The sequence below is a fragment of the Tinamus guttatus genome, unplaced genomic scaffold (genome assembly GCF_059628265.1).
Source record: "Tinamus guttatus ecotype Peru unplaced genomic scaffold, ASM5962826v1 Tinamus_guttatus_pri_ptg000599l, whole genome shotgun sequence".
NCBI lineage: Eukaryota > Metazoa > Chordata > Aves > Tinamiformes > Tinamidae > Tinamus > Tinamus guttatus.
In genome coordinates this window covers 1379212-1401073 of record NW_028289133.1, presented here as the reverse complement: position 1 = coordinate 1401073, position 21862 = coordinate 1379212, and the positions used below count along the sequence as shown (strand labels likewise).

The window sequence follows — 21862 nt, the reverse complement described above, 5'->3', positions numbered from 1 at the left end:
TGCATGCATCCATGGCCCCTGCACTGTCTCTCTTGCTCTTCTCCTGCTTTATAAATTGTGGGAAAACAATGATGTTGTGGATGAGTCTCATCAGATATCAGGACAGCTTTCCAGTAGGACGTGATGAAATAAAAAGGGGAGAAAACATGAAAAATAGGGTATCAGCTACTGTGTGATAGTTGTGCAGGAATGAACAGCAAAGCCTAGTGTTATCAGCTACATGAACACAAGCACAGCTCTGCTGTTAAGTTGTATTGCTTGCATATTTCCAACAGGCTAATGAAGAGCATTTGTTTTTGGTTATTTTTCCAGAAATTAAGGCAAGATTACTGTATCTGACTCCTGCTGCTTAACACCTTGCTTCAGCAAATAGTCCCAGCGATCTTAACTAAATTAGTTCTTAACTATCTAAAATGCAATATTCGTAGGAGCATGACAAACTGATATTAGGGAGGAAATGGCTGCACTGCACCCAGAAGGTACCTATGCAATTACCCTCACAGATAGTTAACAGTGAAGAATGCTTCAAGGTCTCCTGCAGCCCGACAGCAACAGGGCTCATGAAGAACAAGACATCCATCACATTCCTGCACAAAACATTACATGATATTAGAAATTACACAGCTGCCTAGTCTCTAGGGCTTCAGATACAATTATAAAACTCAGTGGTAGAAGAGTACGTATTATTTGCTTTATTTAGTATGTTCCTATGAAATTTAATTCTGACCCATGTTTCATAACTTTTCTACAATAGCTGAAGTTGCTGTTAAACTAAAGCTCCTTTCAGAGAGGCAAGATAAAAGAAAAGAAAAAACAGAATGAAACAACCCCATTCCCCATTCTTTAGGAGTTACACAAAGATTTACAATATTGTATTTCCAACTGCATCTGGCATCTCAGTGGATATTGGCTCTTTGTGTGTTTCTAACTCTGAAATACACAAAACTGCACAGACCTCTAGGGAAAGAGCCAAGGCTACCAGGGAAGACAGAAACAAGGTGATTTTTGTAGCTCCATACTCTGTTCCTAAATCCACCTGAAACTGATGACCAGTCCGAAATTCTGGAAAAACGCACAGTATTGGTGTGGTTTTTTTGTTGTTTTTTTGTTTGTTTGTTTTAGCAAAATGAAACAGGTTTTCCATCTCACATCATAAAGCCTTTAGGAAAACTTAGCCCAACAACCATTGCGTAATGCAAACAATTTGCAACAACATTTATTAAAATGGATCTTATGATTCAATACACTTTTTTGAACAATTCACAGACTATAAGTAGACTCTATCTGTTGGTGAGGCAGATTCTCCTGATTTCAGGCAATGAAATAGCAAAAGGCTACCTTGGAGGTGAAATCTCCCTGGTCTGGTATTTCAGGATGCTTTTTTTTCTGACAAGTGCAATTTTAATGACATTGTAATGACATTTTAGCAGCACTGACTTATAGAGGTTGCCCTGAGCAGACAACAAAGCAAAATAAAACGTGCTCTGGGTGTCCCTGCTTGAGCAGGAGGTTGGACTAGATGATCTCTAGAGGTCCCTTCCAACCTCAACCGTTCTGGGATTCTGTGTGAAAACAAACAAAAAAGTGCAACATCTTTTAAAGATCAGAATTTAACACCTCCTTATAAGGCTTTCTTAAATTTCTACTTTTATTGTTCTATTCTTCCAGTTATTTTTATCTAACACTTAGACAGCTTTGCTAACAAAAGCATCATCTTAGATCACATGTCCTCTTTAAGTAGAGATTCACTGGTCTACATGGAGATGATGGAGCAGGCTCCTGCCTGGCCTCCTAGCTGACACCTACAGGTACCCGGGGGCCAACGTGGGCAAATACAGACTAACCCGTTAACCCAGAGGCACTGCTGGGAATGCAGGACATGCCACATACATGGCAGAGGCCCTGACCTAAAGGAGCCTCCGAGGGAGGACGGGGTTGCTCTCAGGTTGCCTCAACCACCAGGTCCCCATTCCTGAGGCTGTAACTAGCACCATGGTGTGTGTTCTGGTCAGACCACTGTATTTAAAGACCTATGAGGTAATTTAGATGCTTCATGTCTAAAAATCACCCTAATATTAACAGATATTCCAAAGATGTAGTGAAAAGCAGGATAATCAGTGGGATGCAGCACTGCTACACTATCAACTCTACAAGAATGGCAGAGCCAGGTATGGGTGACAGTTCTTCTCCTTTTGAAAGAATTGTGTCAGAGTGTAGTGTAACAGCATGAGATGTCATAGCAATATAGGAGCAAGGGATCTTGACCTCCAACTCCTGACACCCATCGTGAAAATGGCTCTGATTGGGAAATCCTGAGTACAGAAACGGCAAATTTGGGACTGGTGGCAATAATTCAATTACCTACAGGCAGAATAATTCATCAGAATGAGACACAGAGATAAAAATCCTAGAAGATCCCATATTGGAAGTCACATGAAAGATGCTATTTTGGATTTAGTCTCAAGTGGTGCTCAGGAGCCAGTTTAAGAGCCATCGCTGGGAGTGCTCTTCCATAGCAGTGATCACAGCACAATTAGGTTACTAGAGAAAAGAGCAGAAGAAAGAGTTTGATAAAAATGGTGAAAGGAAGAACGTAAAAGCAAAGCTACTGAAAAAAAAAAAAAACAAAAAAACCAGAACGTAACAGCCCCAAAAAGCCTGTAGGCAACCTTAAAGCTACACAGAATACTGAATTCAAAGCCCTGGTAAAACATGCACCAAAAGGAAAAAAAAAAAAAAAAAAAAAAAAAAACCTTAATTAAATCCGACTTGTTTCCATAGGGAAGATGTCAGGTAGAAAAGGTCACAATTTAAAGAAATAGAAGGCTACCCACACGCAGAGAAGAGAAAAGTCATAACACACGGCAGGTCAAATGAAAACAAGAAACTAAGATGCTTGAAATGAGTTTGCATAGCCCAGTATAACAGATACTCAAGTTCACAGCAAAAAGTCCTCTAAGAGTAACAAAGGCAGCCGACCAGCTGAGGATTCAACAAGGAGCTTGGTGAGGGAGGTGTGAAAGGGTACGAAGAGACGAGGCCACAGCAAAACCACCGTTCATGAAGACCTTGGGAAAATTCCTATGCCCGCAGCATTATTTATAACGGTTCAATTTCCATACACAAGAAGTATCAAATCATATAAATAAGTTAAAGTTCACAGGACACCAGACTGCATAGATTTTTTTTTTCAAATGTGAAACTGCAGAGCTGCTGGCAAAGATGCTGCAAACAGCTGCAGTGGCAGAGCCTGCAGTGCTGTTAACACCCAAGAAGGGATCTAGAATATATGAATATATCTGTGAATTACGGGCTTGTGAGCAAGTTCTTTGGCAACGTGACAGCACATAATAAAGAATAAAATGATGAACGCATGCACAAATACCGGCTGTTTGAGGATTAGCACTGCTTTTGAAAAGGAAAATCCAGCCTCACTGTTGCTGATGGACTTACATGAGAGTGTCAATCAGTATCTGGGTAAAGGGAATCCAGTAGAACTGATGAATTTGTATTCTGAAATAATTCCTTCTTACTAAGCTATATTGCCTTGGGGTTGAAAATAGGGTCATGTTCTAGGACTGAATGTTTCTTGCCCTCTGATCAGCAAAGACAGCTTAAGAGTAATTTTTCAGAATGTGGAGGAATTAAAGAGCTTGGGGATTCAACATCTTCACCCGTGTCTCGGAGAAGGGTGGACACTGAGCCATCTCCAAGTCTGCAGATGACACTTAGCTTTTGTAGGTAATGACATGATCAGTGACAAGAAGCTCCAAGAATGTCAAAATACAGAAATCAAAAAAATGGCAGATGAATTTTGATACAGCCTGAGATGGAAGTGGCCGTTAAAGCTCAGGAATTTCCATGCCATCATTAGCAGTTAACTCTTCAGGGATAGGGTCAAGAACAGGAGCAGGGCTGGTGTCCCAGCATGAGACAGGTTTTGGGGCCGGTACCCGTGGGTTGGTAGAGTTAAGCAAGCCTGAGGTGCAAACGTGGACTTTCATACCCTGAGAAGACAAAACGAGTGTCAGATGATGAAGGCCAACTGCTCTGCTCCACAGATCTGCTCCCGCTGCTAAACATTATCCAAGGTATGGGTATGTGTTGAGTGTCTTTAACCTTGTGCACACTTCAGAAGCAGCAACCTTTCCAGTTTCCTTGTGTAATACTCTTTCCTACTGTGCATTTGAATACTTTTCCAACTTATCGGCAGTAATTTCCTATGTTCTTGTTCAAGGAAAGTCTAAAATAGTATACAGAAACACAAATTATGCCACACTTTTAAACAGAACATGACTGCAGCACTGAAATGGTTTTTAATAAATACCTCTACTAATGAGCCACACTCAAGCTAAATGCATCATTTTGCTCAAAACCCAAATTCTATAAATTGAAGTGGGTGTCACAGTCTTGAAGAGCTTAAAAGAATCTGTCAATTATTTAATAGAAATCCTTTCTTAGCACAGTGTTGCTGATCTATGTCTCACACTCGAGGTTAATTTAATACTTAAAATGTAGCATTTCAAGTAGAGCCGCATGAAATAATTCAGTTCGGAAAAAAACGTGAAGAAAAATGGAAAAGCAATTATTCATGTGAATAACTAAAAGGAATCACAAAGGAGAGAAAATTGTATCTCTAAAATGTAGACAGGCAAAGATCAATCCATTATACTACGCAACACAAAGAAAGGAGATTTAAATTGCGGGGTAAATTATAGTTACATACAATACTTTATTTTTTTTTCTTAAGTGAAGAGCACACCAGCCCACCACAAAAGCTGGGCAAATCTGCTACTACCCTATCCAGAAAAGCTGTGTGAGCCTGCCCGGGTAGACCTGAAGTGTCAACATACCCTGTTCTTCCAAAGGCCTCGAGCCATGGAGAACACACACAAAAACTCAGTAGTCCCACACAGGTTTATGTACCCAAACCAGGGCCATTTAGGCAGAGCAAAATCAAGAAGGGTAAGATCCAGGGACAGAGCCAACATCCCCACTAGGAAGCAGTCCAGACATTTCACTTTTGCCATGACAATGAACCCTGACCAAGATAGAAAAATATTTTTGTTAAAAAAAAAGAAAATCAAGATGTCCCATGAAGGATCAAAGGCCAATTTCATGCGGTTTCTCGGGTCACTTCAGTTGCTCAGAACAAATCCACTCCCCAACACGAGCTGGGGCAGCTGCCCATGATGTTAGATCCAGGGCTTCAGTTCAGAGCCTCTGTGCTGGGGCAGCCACCTCTGTGCTGAAAAGCCCTAAGAAGGCAGACGGCAAGTACATCTTTGCCAATGGGTTGTCTTACCTGGTGAGAGGAGGTTTAATATAGATCAGGGTTGTGAAAATAAAAGCCGTATTTAAGTGAGGAACCAGCAGACAAGAGTGGAAAGGGTGCGGGGTGGAAGTAACAAGAGAGCCCACAGGAATGATGAAACCACACAAAACGAGGCCCACTTCTAAAGTACGCACAGAAATGCACAGTGCAGTAAAAGAAGTGAAAGGGTGTGGTAGTAACTGAACCTTTGTGGGACAATCTGCATAACTGGGGCTCTGTGATTGACAGATTAAAGCTCTTCAGGAAAGTCAAGATGTGTGTGGCAGGGAAGAAGCATCTCAGGTGTATGGAACACATATGGGATGGATAGCTGGCTGGTTCAGAGCTGGTGGATCAGGATCGGGCAAGAGGACAATAAACAGAAAATCAGCCAAACAGGGTATGAAAGCGAACAAAGACTTGTTTTAACAACCAGTCTGAATCACGGACTAGTTTTTGTGGGGGACTCAACATGGAGATGGATGATCTCAAGAACTGAGTTCCTGGTCGTGAGTATGGGCAGCTCTACCAGCTTGTGTTGGAGCAGGTTGTTCTTGAGGACTTAGCAGCTTCCTCAAATTCCTTTACTTTTCAGAGCTGCCTACCTCTGGGATCCCACCCAATTTCCTGAATAAGGTGAAGCCTCCTATCTTTAAAGGCAGGATCTGTATTCCACTGCTCATCTTTCTCATTACCCCTCAGATCCTCAACTCTACTGCTTCAAGGTCAGTACTGGCAAGACTATCACTGTCTGTCACATCCCCAACTATATCTTTCTTGTAGTGAAAACCACACCAGTTGCACAAGTCCTGGTTGCCCTCCTGGTAGCCACCTGCATCACGAATTTACCCTTGACATCCATCCTCCAGAAATTTGGAAACACAGACCTGTTGCTTCCTGCCCATGAGCATTTCAGCAGATGTCAGAGAGACCACAGTGAACCTGAAATAAATGCTTTTGGCAACATGGAGCTCAGCCAAGTTTCTTGTTCAGTAACACAAATGGCAGCTGAGGCCTTTCCTCTAAAAATCAGTCACTCTTCAAAACCACTGTAACTCCATATTTTTAAAAACACAGCGTTAGCTTCATTATCACAAAGTCTTGTTTTGTTCTCAAAAAGCAAGGTGAAAATTTCATATATTTCACATTTAGAACATTCTTTATGCATTTAACTTTCTCCTTTAAGGCACAATGAAACACTCCGCATTTTTCACAACACACAGTAACATTAACTAGACACATAAAGGTCATTGTAAAACAGCATACAAAACATCATGTTTAAGTGTAATTATGTTCTCTACAGCATATAGTGAAGAGCAACATGGGGAGTTAACAAACTGCAACGCAAGCAATGAACACATAATTTTTCTAATTTCATTGTGTTCATACTAGATTCTATTTCATTTCAAGTTCTCTGTGAAGAAAAAAAGCAACAAGCATCAACAGGTAATAGAAGGTTTTATTCATTTACATTACTCATTTACATTTATTCATTTTATTCATTTACATTACTCAACCTGGAAAATCATGGTATTTGGAGACACCAATATGTTCAAAGAACATTTTAAGGATTCATTCCAGACCTCACATTTACTGTATTGGTGGGGCTATCACTCACATGGATGACAACTTCTTTTGACCCCTAATTAGAAGAATGTTTCTAACCCACAGAAACTGAGTAGTTGCTGGTGCTGAATTGGCCACATTAATTAAGCATGTGCCCCACATCACTCAAGCTGCCACGCTGACAATTAGTGAGCTCAAAGTGTCTGCAGTGATTGTCCCCGACCAAAACCTGGGGTTGGTGATACCTGGGAGTTTGAGGACTATGTAAAAGCACAAGCCTATCAATCTGCTCCAGATATTATAACTATCAATCTGCTCAATCTGCTCCAGGTATTATAACTAACAGAACTAAGACCAGGGTACAAACCCCCTTTTGGTGACCACTCAGCAGTCCTGTTCTCAGAGTGAAATTATGGATATGTGGTAAACTTGCAACATCATGAAAGTGCTTGCAGTGGCTGGGGAGGTACAAGGAAACGAGCTGCCAGGGTAGAGCTGATGGCTTGAGATGGAAGTACCAATATCCACCCTGCAGCAGCTGAAATCCTCAAGGACAGAGCCTACCAGCTCTGCCCTTTGGTGAAATGTCCATGATGACATTAATGGACACTTCACCACCCATTTTGATTCAGGACAGAATCCCAGAGCTGTTAGGCTCATCAAGCATCAACAGCACTGTTGCCTGTACATCGTTTTCTATAATATTAGTTGTTATGGCAAACAAATTTATGATGATAATCTCTACAACCTGCTCTTAAGTATGTTGTTCACAGGGTGAGGAATAGAGTTTTTAATGTTAGGCTGTATGTAGCAGCAGAACACAACATTGACCTATGGAAGAAATGTCACAAACCAATGGGTGCCAACAAAATCATTCGCAGCCTGCCCTAAAGCAGAAGCAAAAAAGCTTAATTGAATCAGAGAGGGGTTCAGCACTTCGGCTCAAGTATATTTAAGGAAATATCTGGAACTACCTGGGAGCCTGTCAGGAAAAGACGACACACCATGCTGGGGCAGGGGCACTCTCAGCAGCTCCAGCCTGGGGACAACACCATGCTAAAGGCAGGATCACTGCGTGCAGAGCAGCAGCAAACAGTATGCTCACTGCCTCGGTCTCACATTGCCCATCTCCATCAGATGAATTTCAGTGGACCGAATGTACCCTCTTCTGAAAATAAGGTGACACGAGATTAAGGTTTCTTTTTTTTTTTTTCCTCCAGTGTCCATATTCTAGTCAAAAGCTTCTGTTTGTTAAAAAGAGAGACAACTGCAGAGGGGTAGATTTCAAGGTGTGACACCATGAGCCTGTCCCTTAAACTCCAGCGCCAGCAAACGTGGCTCCAGCAAGCATCAGTTCCAGCGGTAAAGAGGGCGTTACTTGCAGAAAGAAACTGAGAAGTATCAACCCCCTCCATGGGACATCACATTGAATTTTGTTACTCTCATGTGCCACGGAAAACACAGGTTACTAAAGAAGTCCTGATTCAGGAAATAAAATGACCTTCCTTAAGCAGGACTAAACCTTCCTCAATTAACACGATTAAACTTTCAAAACAAAGTTTTCCAATTTCTACTTTTTGCTTGCATCCATGTGAGATTGCTTTGTGTCCTGGTGAGATCTTGGCTGACACTACATGCAAGTACCCAGTGCCTGGGGTACCAAAAGAGCTACTGCACAATCCCCAACTTTTCCTGAAACTGAACTGCTTTTGTAACAACCCACTTAATCTGTGGGTCAGAATCAACCTTAGCTATTATTTTTACAGGTAAATGTTAAATTAACTCAAGAACACCAACGCCACCACAGAAAGACACAGGAAGCATCTAAATAATAGAGAAGGTACAGAAATCATCCTTATTGTTACAGAAATAATCTGCATTTATGAGAGCTTTCCTCAGCACTGTAATACTGGTTCATGGACATAAGAGGGCATTCCTGGCATTTCCATTTCAGCTTGGGATAATGAACATTTGTGAGCTGCTAATGCTCAGGACATATGAAGAACCGACTACAGGTCAACAGTGCTCTGCCTTTATGCACGTGTCTAACCGCATCCATCTTTCCTAAGACAAATAGTTTCCACAAGACAGGCACTTCATCACACAGAAGGGAAAGCTCCGAAGACCCGCACTTTGTCATTGCATTTTATCGCAACAGCTTTCTATTTCACTCTCTGTTACTGGGAAAGCATTAAGAAAAGAACAAGCATTGAATGTTTGTTTCAGTAACTGCTTTTAAGCCATCCTCCCACAGGCTGCTTTTATATCCCTATATCCCTATATGCACTACTGCAGTAAACCTCCATCTCCACTAACTGCTGCCACTCCTGCTGCTAGCCACGCTCCTGGGGATGCAGGTCATCCTTCTTCTCTCCATCCTTCTTCCTCCCTTTTGCAAATTCTTGATTATTGCTCATCTGCTTTTGAAATAGCTACATTCTTGTAGTAAATTCTCCCCAAAGAGTTTAAGCATTTGGATGAAGTTCTACTGCCACCACTCTGACAATGTTTGTGCTAACAATATCTATTTGAAATGTTCTTTCTAAATATACTTCCCTTTTCAAATGTTATACTCATTTTTGCCTCTCAGCTTCCTAGAAACACATGACCTTGATAAAGTCTGTGCAGCAAAATGCTTTTAAATTCCTGCACCAGAAACTCTGCGGGGTTTGCACAGACCCTTCTGCCTCCTTACTCTAACCTGCCCAAGGCTTTGGCGTAGCACATTTCAGTGTGGGGGCCATTCCTCTATCTCTCCTCTGTGCAATTTCCCTTTCTTCTCTCACAAGTTTTCCATAAACACGGGTTTTTCTAGCAAATGCAAACTGCTTCAACAAGTAAGAGGACACAAAAAAACCCTTTCAAGCAGGGCCTTTACTCGGTGTTACAGACAGCAGTCTTTGAAGGTCTGCTTTAACGCTGAGGTTTTCCTCAAGAACACCTCAAGAACTGCCCACTAGTGAGGACCAAGACCCTGCTCCTGGCATGCTGCAGCACCAATCCTGCAAGGTCCAAAACCTGCATCCTAATCCAAAACCTTAAGTATAATTGAATCCATAGGCCCACAAAAACCAGGTTGCTTTTAATCCCACATTCCTAAGTGCTTAAACCACCCTGTTGGATAAGCAGGAGAGGGAAGACACTTTATGGACATCCATAACGCACATCAAGACTCCTCTCTGCAAACCTATTGCTTATATTCAACTGACCTGCCTGTGACCAAAGCCTAAATTTCTTCTCCCCTGCAACCCAACCCAACCTTGATATGGATTTCTCCACAGGCCTCCTGCAGCTTCACACTACACAGAAGTAGTAGAGGGACCTGGCAGACCTTGTGACTCTCATCTGATCACATCGATTTCCTATCACTCTGTTTTTTTTTTCTTTTCTTTTTTCTTTTCTTTTTCTGATAAGCACTAGGAAGCTTTTCCTGTTCCACAAACCAGCTCCACATGGAACCAGTTTGTGAGTTGCAATTCTGCTATTTTTTTTTGGCAAAGCACATATAATACCAAGTAGCTGAAAAACTGTGCAATGTCCCTATGCAGCAGGAGGCACTTTACAGCTAGAACTGTGCTGCAAGATGCTACCTGGGCTTGTAGCACCCCAAACACAGCCAGCTCTTGCTTTAGGCTCTTCCTCTCTCCATCAGCTGCAGAGGGAGGATTTAAGCCAAATTTGCCAAGTTGGATAACTACATGGTGGGCTGCACTAGTGAAAGCACAACCAGCAGATCGAGAGAGTGTTTACTCCCCTCTCTGAAGCACTCAAAAGAACACAAGTGGAAAACTATGTTTTATTTTGCTTCCCTCATCAGTGAAATACTAGAGAACTCTATAAAGTGCAACAAGTCCAACAAAGCATCAGAAAGACAAATAAGCAGGGCTTTTCAGGCTGGAGAGGACATGTGAGGGAAGAGTCAGAAGCTGCAGCACAGGTAATATTAACTAGGAAAGGAAAATAGCTCCCGCAGAAAGGACTGGCCAAGAATCGGAAGAGGTTGCCCAGACTGTGAATTCTCCATCCTTGGTGAACTCTACCTACCCCTGCTTTAAGCAGCACATTTGGACTAGGTGAACCCAGGGCTCCTGGCCAGCCTAAATGAGGCTGGAAAATAGGGCTCTGCACAGTCCTTCCCCTTAGCATGTTGCTTTGCAGCCTAATACAGGTGCAACTTGAAAGGGCGGATTAAAATGAATGAATTCAGATTCAAATGAATGTTCCCACCTTAAAAATGACCAGCATGAGATTAAGCTTTCCTTTAACATTTTTTTTTTCCTACAAATGTGTAATTTTACTAGAAGAAACATGCCAGGTTAAAATTAGCAGTACCACAGAAGACTGCAAATGTATATATATTTCTTTTGATGACTTAAAAGAAGTCAGAAACCGATCATTTACGGCAGGTTTGAGCACGGCATTCCTACATTTCACTGTTTAACAGAGTTTTTACGTTTCCAAAGCATTTACTGAGGTGTTCCTTGCAGTGTCATGGGCTGTTTTAGTTCTCCATTGCTTCCCTCCCAGGGGGAGGAGTTCTCCCTGCTTCCGATGACACGGGTCTCCACAGCAACATCTCCCTGCGCCTGGCGCTGCTGCAGTCCTGCCCTCCGCTGCTTCGGGAACGCAGTGGTTAAAAAGCGGCACGGAAGAGCTGCAATGTCGGCAGATTTGACTGATTTGTTAGCTGGAGTAAAGAATCCGCCCCCTAAGCACACTTGGGGCTAAAAAAATGGATAACTCCTTTGTGGAAGAAGTGGCTGCATCACTGGTGAGAGAATTTCTCAGTAGAAAGGTAATTTGTCTTGATTTTCTCCAGCTAGTGCAAATGAAAAGGACACATGAGAAAAATGTTAAAGATTAAGGAATATGGGGCGGGATTGGGAGGGTCGGACTTCTTCCAGCACTAGGGCAGCTAGTCCTGAGCTGTATTAAGCCTTTTGAGCAGGCATCGGTACTACACATCCCACAATGCCTCTTTATTTCTGAATATGGAAGGCGGCTTCCTCCGAGAAAACCCCATTCCTACCCAGATGTGCCAGCAACAGACAATGTTAACTCCAGAAAGGCAGATTTCCCAATTTTGCCTTTTATTACCAATCTTGCTATTGCCCCTGGGATTAGAAGATGACAAGGTGACTCCCCAGACCAACTAATAGCAAAAAAAGGCAAAAGGCAACAGAGCTAGAGAAAACGGTAACGTGTGTTTTTCTGGTTTTCAGTTAATAGCTTAGAAAACTGCAGATTTATCAGGGGGGAGGAAAGAAGGAGAAAGAAAGAGGCCACTGTACATTTCACAAGCTTAATGCTGTAAAGGAAATCCTTTGCAGTGTAAGTATAGGGAGAGTGGGATGGAGCAGAGGACAAATTCACCTTTCACATTTCCAGGTAAAATCCTCTACCTCACTGTATTTCTTACTTCCAAGCCTGAGAAAATATTGCTGCTGGTCAGTCCAATCCACTAGTGGCAGCAGTAAGCTTGTTAATATCAGTGATGCCACAGTGCTATTAAGTGCAGCACAAACCCCACTCTTGCCTGTTTTGCAGCCCGTCTCGGTGCATATTCTCGGTGTTTGTGAACAATGTTTAAACTTTTGCTCATTAAATTGCAAAGCTGGACATGTTTGAACATAAAATTGAATCAAAACATAAAAGGGATAGGAACGTTGCACTGGATAGAATTCACAACAGTAACTTAGACATACATTGCAGCATCTGTTTGCTATCACACACCATGGTGTCAAAACAGGGGACACGAAAACCCTTGGCGTTTCTGCACGTTTTCCCCTCTGTCCCAATCCTTCAATACGCAGTGAAGCCAACACACTGAATCATTCTTCACTTGCTACAACTTGTCCAGGCACCCCTAACTCTGAGCCAGGCAAAACATCTGCAGGGGAAAACAGAATACATTCTTGTAGCAGTAACACTTCATAGAAAGTACCTAAACACTCTCTCTCCGGTGGCACTCTGACGTTGCACTGCTTGAAGAACTTTGGAATTTGATCCGGACATTTCCCGGGAAATCAAGCTCTTCCCCTAGCAAGTGCCAAGTCCACACTCGTAGTCTCTGGAGCTCCCAAGTGAGGAAGAGGTGGACCACAACTGGAGTACACTGGATGGTGCAAAATTTCATTTCAGGTTTCTAAAAGTAATGCTAACTAATGCTATTGATTTGTGACCAGAGACTAACCGAACAGGCCTGAACTCCGGACATTCCTGAATGTCTCCGGACACTTCTGAAATTTGTTCTGTATTGGCCAAGAGATCAAGTTTAGATCTGCTGTCTAGACTGTGTAGGTACTGAAGCCAAAACTGCATTTAGGATTTTTGATAGAAAAAAAGCAAATTCATTATTTCTGGAATTATGTGATTCACAAGCCCAGGTACTAGCAGGGGCTTTCACACAGATCGACCATGGAGTCTTGCAAAGGTGTTAAAACAGGTGAAGTTAGCAATAAGACGGCTTGTTTTTAATTTTTATTTCTGCTGCACAGATAACAGTACCATAAAATATGTTATGTTAACATTTGTGCACTGTGGTAATCCAAGATTGTAGCATTATAGTAGAGTTGGTTTTTCAGGTCATCTTTTTATTAAATATTAGCATTTTAGTACATCCAGAACTCTCATAAGAGGTCCAACAAAGTCAAGAATAAAAGCTCTGGTAGCTAGCTGCACTGTCTTTAGTAAAGGCACTGTCTTTAGTAAAGACTAAATCGGACACTTCTTTCCAGGGTTTGAAGAAAACTATCGCTACCATGGACCGAGAATTTCCACGTTCCGCACTCAGCATCAATAACAGGAGTGAACTTCGGGATGTCCTGCATTTACACTCCTTATACAAGCAGAACAAGGTAAGGAATTAGACCTTCCTCCCCAGAAGTGGTTAATCCCATTCTGTGAAACCAGCCCAGGCGGGTCAGGGCTGCAGCACATACTCAGACCGCGAACACTCAGGCCCGAACGCGCCGCTGCATTTCGTGGCCACAAGCGTTTGCTGGAGTAACGGGGAGCATCACCTCGAGCTGGGAGCACAGGGAGGTTCGTGAACTACTGGCAGTGCATGAGCCCTTGTTACAAACTACAACTTCAAATGAAGAAGCAGTTATCAATTTTAAAACCTGTTATTGCTATGGCTAGATTATTTGATTTCAGCGCATCTCTGCATGCCTGTTTCCATTTGAAACTTTATATGAGACCTGTGGGATAGGACTACACTTTTACTATGTACTCATTCTTTAAGATAACACAAATCACATTGCTTGATGTCAGGGACATCAGTGATTAATTTCCATTTGATCCCTAAAACCAGTGTGGGCCACTTATGACTTCAGGAATCATGTGTTTTTTTGTTTGTTTTTTTTTTTTTTTTTTTTTTTTTTGCAGACAGCATCCTAACAACACTATCCATTACTACATCATTAAGAAAATGTAATTTAGAAAACTTCCTCTCTATTTAGATTACTGCAGCAAACACTATTTTTTTCATTTAAAAAAGCTACATTCCTAGGACCTCATCTTCACATGACCTATTTTCTCACATGCTACTAAAAAATAGTAAAGTGGGGTGGGTGGGTGTGTGTGTGTGTGTGTGTGTGTGTGTGTATGGAGGGGGCAGAAGGTTGTTGCCCTAAAATTAAGCGATAGCTTATTTAAGAATTCAGACCTTTAACTTCCCCCACATCTTCTAGTTTCCTGTACACTTTATACAGTCACATCCAGTATAAGCCTGCAAGTAGCTAAACCTATAAAAAGTATCTATACCTATAAAATGTTAAAAGATTTTCAGTCACTGTACAGTAGAAGAGGAAATATCCCCTCTCAGAGTATAGCAAGACTAACTAAAGAGTCTTAATAGTCACCAAGAGCTTTATTTTTCTTCTTGAGCAGGCAAAGGAGAATCCACTGAAAACACTTCTGGAGATTGTTACTAATTACTTCCTTGAGCACGTCCGGACGTCTAAAACCATAACATCAAGTTCGGTTTTGACAAATCCTCAAAGTAAGAGCTCCTCAGCTCAGCTACCCAGCTGCTCAGATGAAGAACACGCGCATCGCAGCACCGCTACATCCGATGGGAGCAAAGCTGAAGACCACAGGTACATCCTTTGCTTTCTTTTTCTCCCCAATAGTTGTAATCTTTTTTCCAACTGACAAGTTTTGTAGAACCTCTAGAAAGGGTCCAGTGTGGAGCGACAGAGATGATTAAGGGACTGGAACATCTGTCATATGGGGAAAGACTAAGTGAGCTGGGCCCACCTGGCCTAGAGAAGACTGAAGGGACCTGATCAACATGTTCAAGTACCTGAGGGCTGAATGTAGAGAGGATGGAGCCAAAGTCTTCTCCGTGGTGGCCAGTGACAGGACAAGGGTTAATGGGTGTAAGTTGAAACACAGGAATTTTAATCTCCATGTGAGGAAGAACTTCTTTCCTGTGAGGGTGCCCGAGCCCTGGAACAGGCTGCCCAGAGAGGCTGTGGAGTCTCCTGCTCTGGAGATCTTCAAACCCACCAGGATGCCACCCTGTGCCCCTGCTCTGGGTGTCCCTGCTGGAGCAGGGGGTTGGACTAGGTGATCTCTAGAGGTTCCTTCCAACCTCAACCATTTTGTGATTCCGTGAAATAGCATCAAAAGTTTATCATTTATACCTTCAGCTACACTACTTTTTACCAGTTCCTCTAATAATACAAACCTTAAACTGCTGTATTATTTAAATCTCTTAAGCAAGCCACCCGTTCAAAAATCCTCTTTTATGGACCTTACCGAAACTTAGTCTCAGTTACATGATCTGGTCACTGGAGCATACACAGATCTGAGCTTTTATACCTGACCGGCAAAGATTCAAATGGAAGCATAATCTACTGGAAAACGAACTGCACTCAATTGCTATAATCATGTGCTGCATATTTAAAGTGAAGCAAGTTATCTTTAAGACACTATTGCTAAAAGAAATATGCATTAGGTCCATCCTGAAACTCATTCAAAAAAGTGTAGCCAGGTTCTTCTGTTGGGTTCATTGGTATCTCATGGTAGAATAATAGTTCTAGTTGTGTTCTTTTTTTTTAATTGGCATTTATAGGACACTGTCAGCACAACAGTCCAACTTCCCAGCCTTGATTCTCACAGACTTAGTATCTAATTTTAATCCTCTCCCTGAACACAGTGTACTGCAAGCGCTAAAGCTTGTAAAATCCCAGCACCACTTTCCTTATGCAGAAAGAAAGCCAAGACTTTGGGACTTTGGGAGCTGACACAGCCCCTCGTGAAGAAATCCTGAAAGATAAGGGAGTCCACAAGAAGGAGACTGGGATCACCCAACACCCGCCTCAAAATGGCGCCTCCCCCGCCGCAGACCGCCGAGCGCGCAGGGCGCATGCGCACTGGCAGAACAGGCGCGAAAAGGGCTGGAGCAGCAGAGTGCTCGCTTGGTGGGCTAGACAGGCTCTCACTACCCGGAAGTAGCGCGCCGTAAGGCTCCGCTCTGCTTTTACGCCTGAGGAGACTCGATGATCTTTAATCCTCCACGGGGGGGGTGGAGTGGGGAGGAGCAAAGAGTGAGAGATCCTGATGGGAAAAACCGAATCCTGGAGAGTTTCCAACAGGGTTTATTAACGGTTTTGTTAACTGCATATACATATATATATAATACCTTATAATTTTATAATATACTTTATAATTTTATATATTATACTTTATATATATTAACTTTTTTAATAAGAACGTTATTTATAAAAGGCTGTTTTTGAGAAAGAAATCCACGTAGTGTTTTGCAGAAAGAATCAGAGATCCAGATAAATAGTCCTTTAGGTTTAGAAAAGTTGGTTTGTGCAATTCCAGATATGTAGGGAAGTAGATAACAAAAATTATGCAGACATTTCATGTTCTATAAGCATTGAAAAAGGCCAAATAACAGCAATGTGTTCATGCTTTATAGAATCACAGAATCACTATGGTTGAAAAAGACCTTCCATATCATTACGTCCAACCATATACCCATCACCACCATGCCTGCTAAGCTGTGTCCCTAAGTGTCTCATCTGCACGTTTCTTGAACTCTGCAGCTGACAATAATGTTTTAGTTAAATAAACAACCGTTTTCCTTGCTTTCACTGAGTATCGCTTTGCCGAGTGAAATTTTGCTTCTTTTTCTCACTTGTAGATGTGATGTTGAGGATCCACTAGATAAAGTCCTGCCAGCCAGAAGACATCAGCACAAAAGTGAAAGATGCCACACGGGCTCCATGCACAACAGCCACTCGCTTTCCGATGGGGACAGAAAATTAAAAGATAGTCAGGAAGACTTAAAAGCGACAGTGAGTTCTGAGGAGCTGAAAGCCACTGTGAAGGAAAAACAAAAGTCCAGGTCTGGTCTCATCGTCAGAGGAATGATGGCTGGACCAACAGCCAATGCGCCAGAGGTGATTTCCATTCCTTCCAAAATATATAGTTTGGCCATGCATTTTATATATAACTTCTTCAATAAAGTCATTTGCAAATGTTATCACAATAAATTCTGCATGTTAACCCATTTAATCTTCAGTCTGTAAATACGTGGTAAGTTAAGGCAGGGATTCTGGTTACTTTAGAAATAAAAACTCTTGGAGAAACAACCCAAAGGAAGAACACACAAACTATCTTCAACAAATCTGTGATTTTTAGTTAAAGAACGTCCTTACAAATTTGTTTTCCATTTTCAGGATATTATTTCTCTTGACAGCTGGGATTTTCCATTTTCCTCAGGAAATTGCTTTTTTTCCTTTAGCTTGTAAAGCTTTCCTAGATATATGATTTCCTCAGACCTCACGTTTCATCAGTAGGAGTCTGTGGTTCAAAAACTACTCTCAGTTATGAAGTGCTTTCACTTTTTACAATTCTCCATCAGTAAGTGTTTAAGAAAACTCTAAAGTTCATTCCTCTTTTTTCTTCCTTTATACTGCTTAAGCAGAAACTTTCACTGTGTAAAATTCCTCCTGTAAAAATGAGAATCTGAGACATCTTCAGCATGTAATTTGGATAATTCTGAAAGGAATGTGGAAGATAAGTGTATTGATTGGATATTTCTAAGTATCTTCCATTTGGAAATAAAGACTAGGTATCTGTAATGGAGAGTTTTTCTCATAAAAGATCTTATAGGTCTTGATTTTCTTCAAGTTGAGTACAGCCCCAAAATGAAGTTTATTTGAGGTATTATGTTGATGTTCTTGGATGAAAGAAATAACTTTATAAAGACATGGGACAGTTTGAAGCCTTTTTAATAGTCCCTGAATTTTATGTGAAACTGTATTTCTCTTCTTATTTATTATCCCAACATAATTTACTATCTCCCTGATTCCTAAAAATGAGCAAATTGTTTAACGCAGAAGTTAGTGATAGAAATTTCCATGGCTTTTGGTGTTCATTTGAAGATACTTGAAATTTAATGTATGGTTTTAATTCCTAGGATTTGCAAAAGAGGAGGCTTTCAAAACGATCCATTAGCACAAGCAGTACAGGACAATTCAAAGGTGAAGAACATGCAAAAATTGACCTCAGTCTCCCAAGTACCAATTCTCAAGAAAGCAAAGGACCTTCAACACAATCCATAAGTTCCTTATCTTCACACAGTGATGGGGCCTTGAAAGGAAATACAGAACTGTCATCAAAAACTTCGTTGAGCTCACACACAAGTTCAATCTGTGAAAAACTAAGAAACTTCCCCAAAGATCCAGAAGACTCTTTTGCCCAACTGCTGTCTGAAAGAGAAAGGACTAAGATGGAAGAAAGAAAATCTTTTCCAAGCTTTGATGTGGACAGCAATGAAAAAAGCCTTAAAGTGAATGCTCTTCACAGGCATTCAGGGCCTGGTAGAGACAAGAGAGAAAGATCCCTCAAGAAAAACGAGCTTCGCGTGTCAGGCCACAGGTAAGAACACCTGTAAAAATGTTATACTGAAAGGTCCAGAAAGTGATGGAGAACGACGGGTGACCGAGATTTGCTTTCTGTTTTCCCTTTCTGTTACTTTCCAGGAAAGGCAGCTGGAAGAGGTGAAGAAAATGAAAAGGAGATTAAATTTTAGTATCTCTTTTATTAACTTTAACATCCTTTTAACGTTTTGCAGTACTATGTTGCTCCATATTAATCAAAGAGATTTTGAAGGCCTCCCTCTATAAGCTCCAAATACGGATTTTTGACTTTTCTCCGTCTTCTAGCTGTTTTGATCATTTCTTTGTGGACATCCAGATTATCTGCAGATCTGAAGAGTGGGAATTGTGAGGTTTTGTTTATTCGAGGGAAGCTAAAGCAGCAGGATCCAGATTGCAGCATCTCTTAGCTGTTCTTGTAGCAAGGCTGTGACTTGGGCTAGGGTCTGAACCGCTTCAGGATGGGCCTTCATCAGGGTTTAACCAGCCTCAACTGCTGAACTGCTGGAGACACTGTAGGTTTGAGCAGTGCAAGGTGACTTTGTGCCCTGTTAATGCATGCCAGGAATTATCGTAATAAAAGCAACTGGGGAAAATGTAGTAGTAGTTGTGTTATTCACTGCTAAAGTACAGTGAAATATTTTGATTCCTTCAGTGGAATTGGGCTATTTGCAGCAGGAACGCGAGAGGGAGCTGTTTGCTAAGCAAGGTCCCTTAATCTGTCTCCTGAGCAAAACTGGGATATTTCTGCCAGATGATTTTAGTTAAAGCCAGTCGTGAACTTGAGCCCATGCTGAGCTCCAAGCTCCTGGAAACTCTCACTGACATTGGCAGGACTGCAAATATACCTGATGCTAAGTGGAAATAACAGAGTGTGGAAGTGAAGCCCGTACAGTGTATCTTGCAAAATTTTGGGGAAATCATTCAGTATTTAAGAGTTTTTTTCCACCCTTTAATCAGAGCACTTCACCATTTTGAGGCATCTAATTTTATACAGTTTAACATTGGGTATTTATCTGGGTCCTCTTCCCTTTCCTTGTTATTGCTACCTGGCTCCACTCATATAGGTGCAAATCCTACTGTTCAGATGTAGGCGAAACTCTGGGATTAACCACAGCTAGTTCATTCATAGGCATCTGCAGTTCTTGTTTTGTTTCCTATAACAAAAGGAGGACAAACTAATCTTATTTTTCTTTCCGTTTGTTTTACTTCTTCCTTCTCTTTTACCACATGTGAAAAAGTCCTGTTGTTATCCCCAGGGTGCAGCCTTGCATTGCCACCATATGAGCCGGAAAATAAAATAAAGTTGCTGCTCTGCTTCAAAAGACAATCTGAATCACTGAATAAAAGCTTAAAAACTGAGTGGGCAGCAATGTCTAGCTAAAAAGGTACACTGATGAAATGCAGATCGCCTTGTATTTTGACTCACACATTTTGACAAAAGAAATTATGAACATGGCTGTGTGCTTCTTATTCCATCAGCCATCCATAATTCGTACCCAGGGCATGAAATGTGTGTGGGGGTGGAAACATACGTCCAGAGATCAGCCTTGTAACTGTTGATAATCTGATATTACTGCATTAACATTAAATTAGACCTAGAGTAGTTTGGTAATAACTGCAGTTGGCTTTTTAAAACATCATTAAAGATACTTTAATTAAGACACATTAATTGTGATAAAATACTGACTTTTTTTTGGTAAGAAACCACTTGCTATTTAGTTCAATATACTCCAGGCTTAATGTGGATTCCCTTGCAGACATAATTGCGTTTAGTACTACCTAATGAGTATATCATATAGCTTTAGAGATAGGGATGAACAATAATTTCTCTCCTTCATCTCCATTTAGCGGTGTAGTACTTATAAGTGTAGCATGTGAGTGCTCAGGAAAAAAAAAGATGCATAAGGGTTGCAAATAATTAGAAGCATTTATTTTCTTTCTTGTATCACGATGGAACAGATATTTTTTATTTCAATTGACTCAGAAAAGAGCAGTATAAAGGTGGCAGAAAATCTTTGTGTAGCTTCCGCTGTAAACAAACAGCAACTAAATTAATTTGGATTTAATTTCTTAGTTCATCCTAGGTTTGTCTTGTACCACATTTGCTGAGGTGTTTGTGATGGTCACTGTGCTGGTCTCTGGAAGCCCTAGGCACACAAAGCTGTTACAAGAAGGATATTATACTAAGAGCTTTAAACTTATTTTCCCTCAGCACTCTGAGCACTCAGATGTCTATTCCAAGTCTTTGGTGTTTAATAACTTAGACGTAACACTTGAGAGGCCAGGATACACTTCTTATTTTCTGCTTAAACTACAAATATATATAACGTTAATTAAGAGCAAGAAATGGAGAGATTTTATATTTTAATGGAGTGGAGTTTATATTTAATGGCATTCATATTTAATGGAATATTTTAATGGAGAAATCATGGAACTGAAATAATTAACAGTGAATTAATTTATGGTATTTTCCATGTGGCTTTTTTAAATCTTGCAAGGCTAGAGTGTTGGTACCTTTTCTTGTTGTATAAACTAAAGTAATTATATATAACATTCCTATTATTTGACTCTTGAATCTTTTACTATAAGCTTCTCTCTCTCCATGCACCCCTATAATCCAGTGTTTGAATGCTGATATCAGACTGCAAACTACATGAAGTTAATGATTCTTCCTTGCCCCTTCATTAAAAAAAATGTATCTTAACGAGTGCAAAATGACACATAATTATCAATGCAGAATTAGAAACTCCATCTATCAGTTCAGTCATTTTGATGCCCTTGTTTATAATTATAATCCAAAGAGTATTTCCAAGTAAAAAGTTACTATATCTGTAGTTATGATTTTGTGTCTCAAAGCACTGCAAATTCCACAGGAATTTCAGAGAGATGATTTTGAAGGAGTGTATTTATATCAAAAGTAATAAACTATTGAAGACCTTCCTGAGCATTTTAACCTTGGAGATTCTTGACTGGTAATGAGGAAGGATTCTGTGTTACCACCAATGTATTTTCCTTAATGATGAACCATTTCTAGCAAGGAAGTATTTATCACTGTGCACAGAATAAAGAGTGAGGG

At 41.0% G+C, this 21862-nt stretch overlaps 1 protein-coding gene across 1 annotated transcript in view; it reads left to right on the top strand.

Annotated features, from left to right (window-relative positions):
• The first annotated feature begins 11476 nt into the window (after positions 1-11476).
• Positions 11477-21862, top strand: part of MINDY4 (MINDY lysine 48 deubiquitinase 4) — a 68147-nt gene continuing 57761 nt past the window's right edge. The window contains exons 1-5 of the mRNA XM_010224625.2: positions 11477-11675; positions 13618-13737; positions 14774-14982; positions 17043-17301; positions 18324-18784. Of these exons, the coding sequence (XP_010222927.2) occupies positions 11613-11675; positions 13618-13737; positions 14774-14982; positions 17043-17301; positions 18324-18784 (1112 nt within the window). The 5' untranslated portion in view covers positions 11477-11612. The remainder of the gene's footprint in view (positions 11676-13617; positions 13738-14773; positions 14983-17042; positions 17302-18323; positions 18785-21862) is intronic.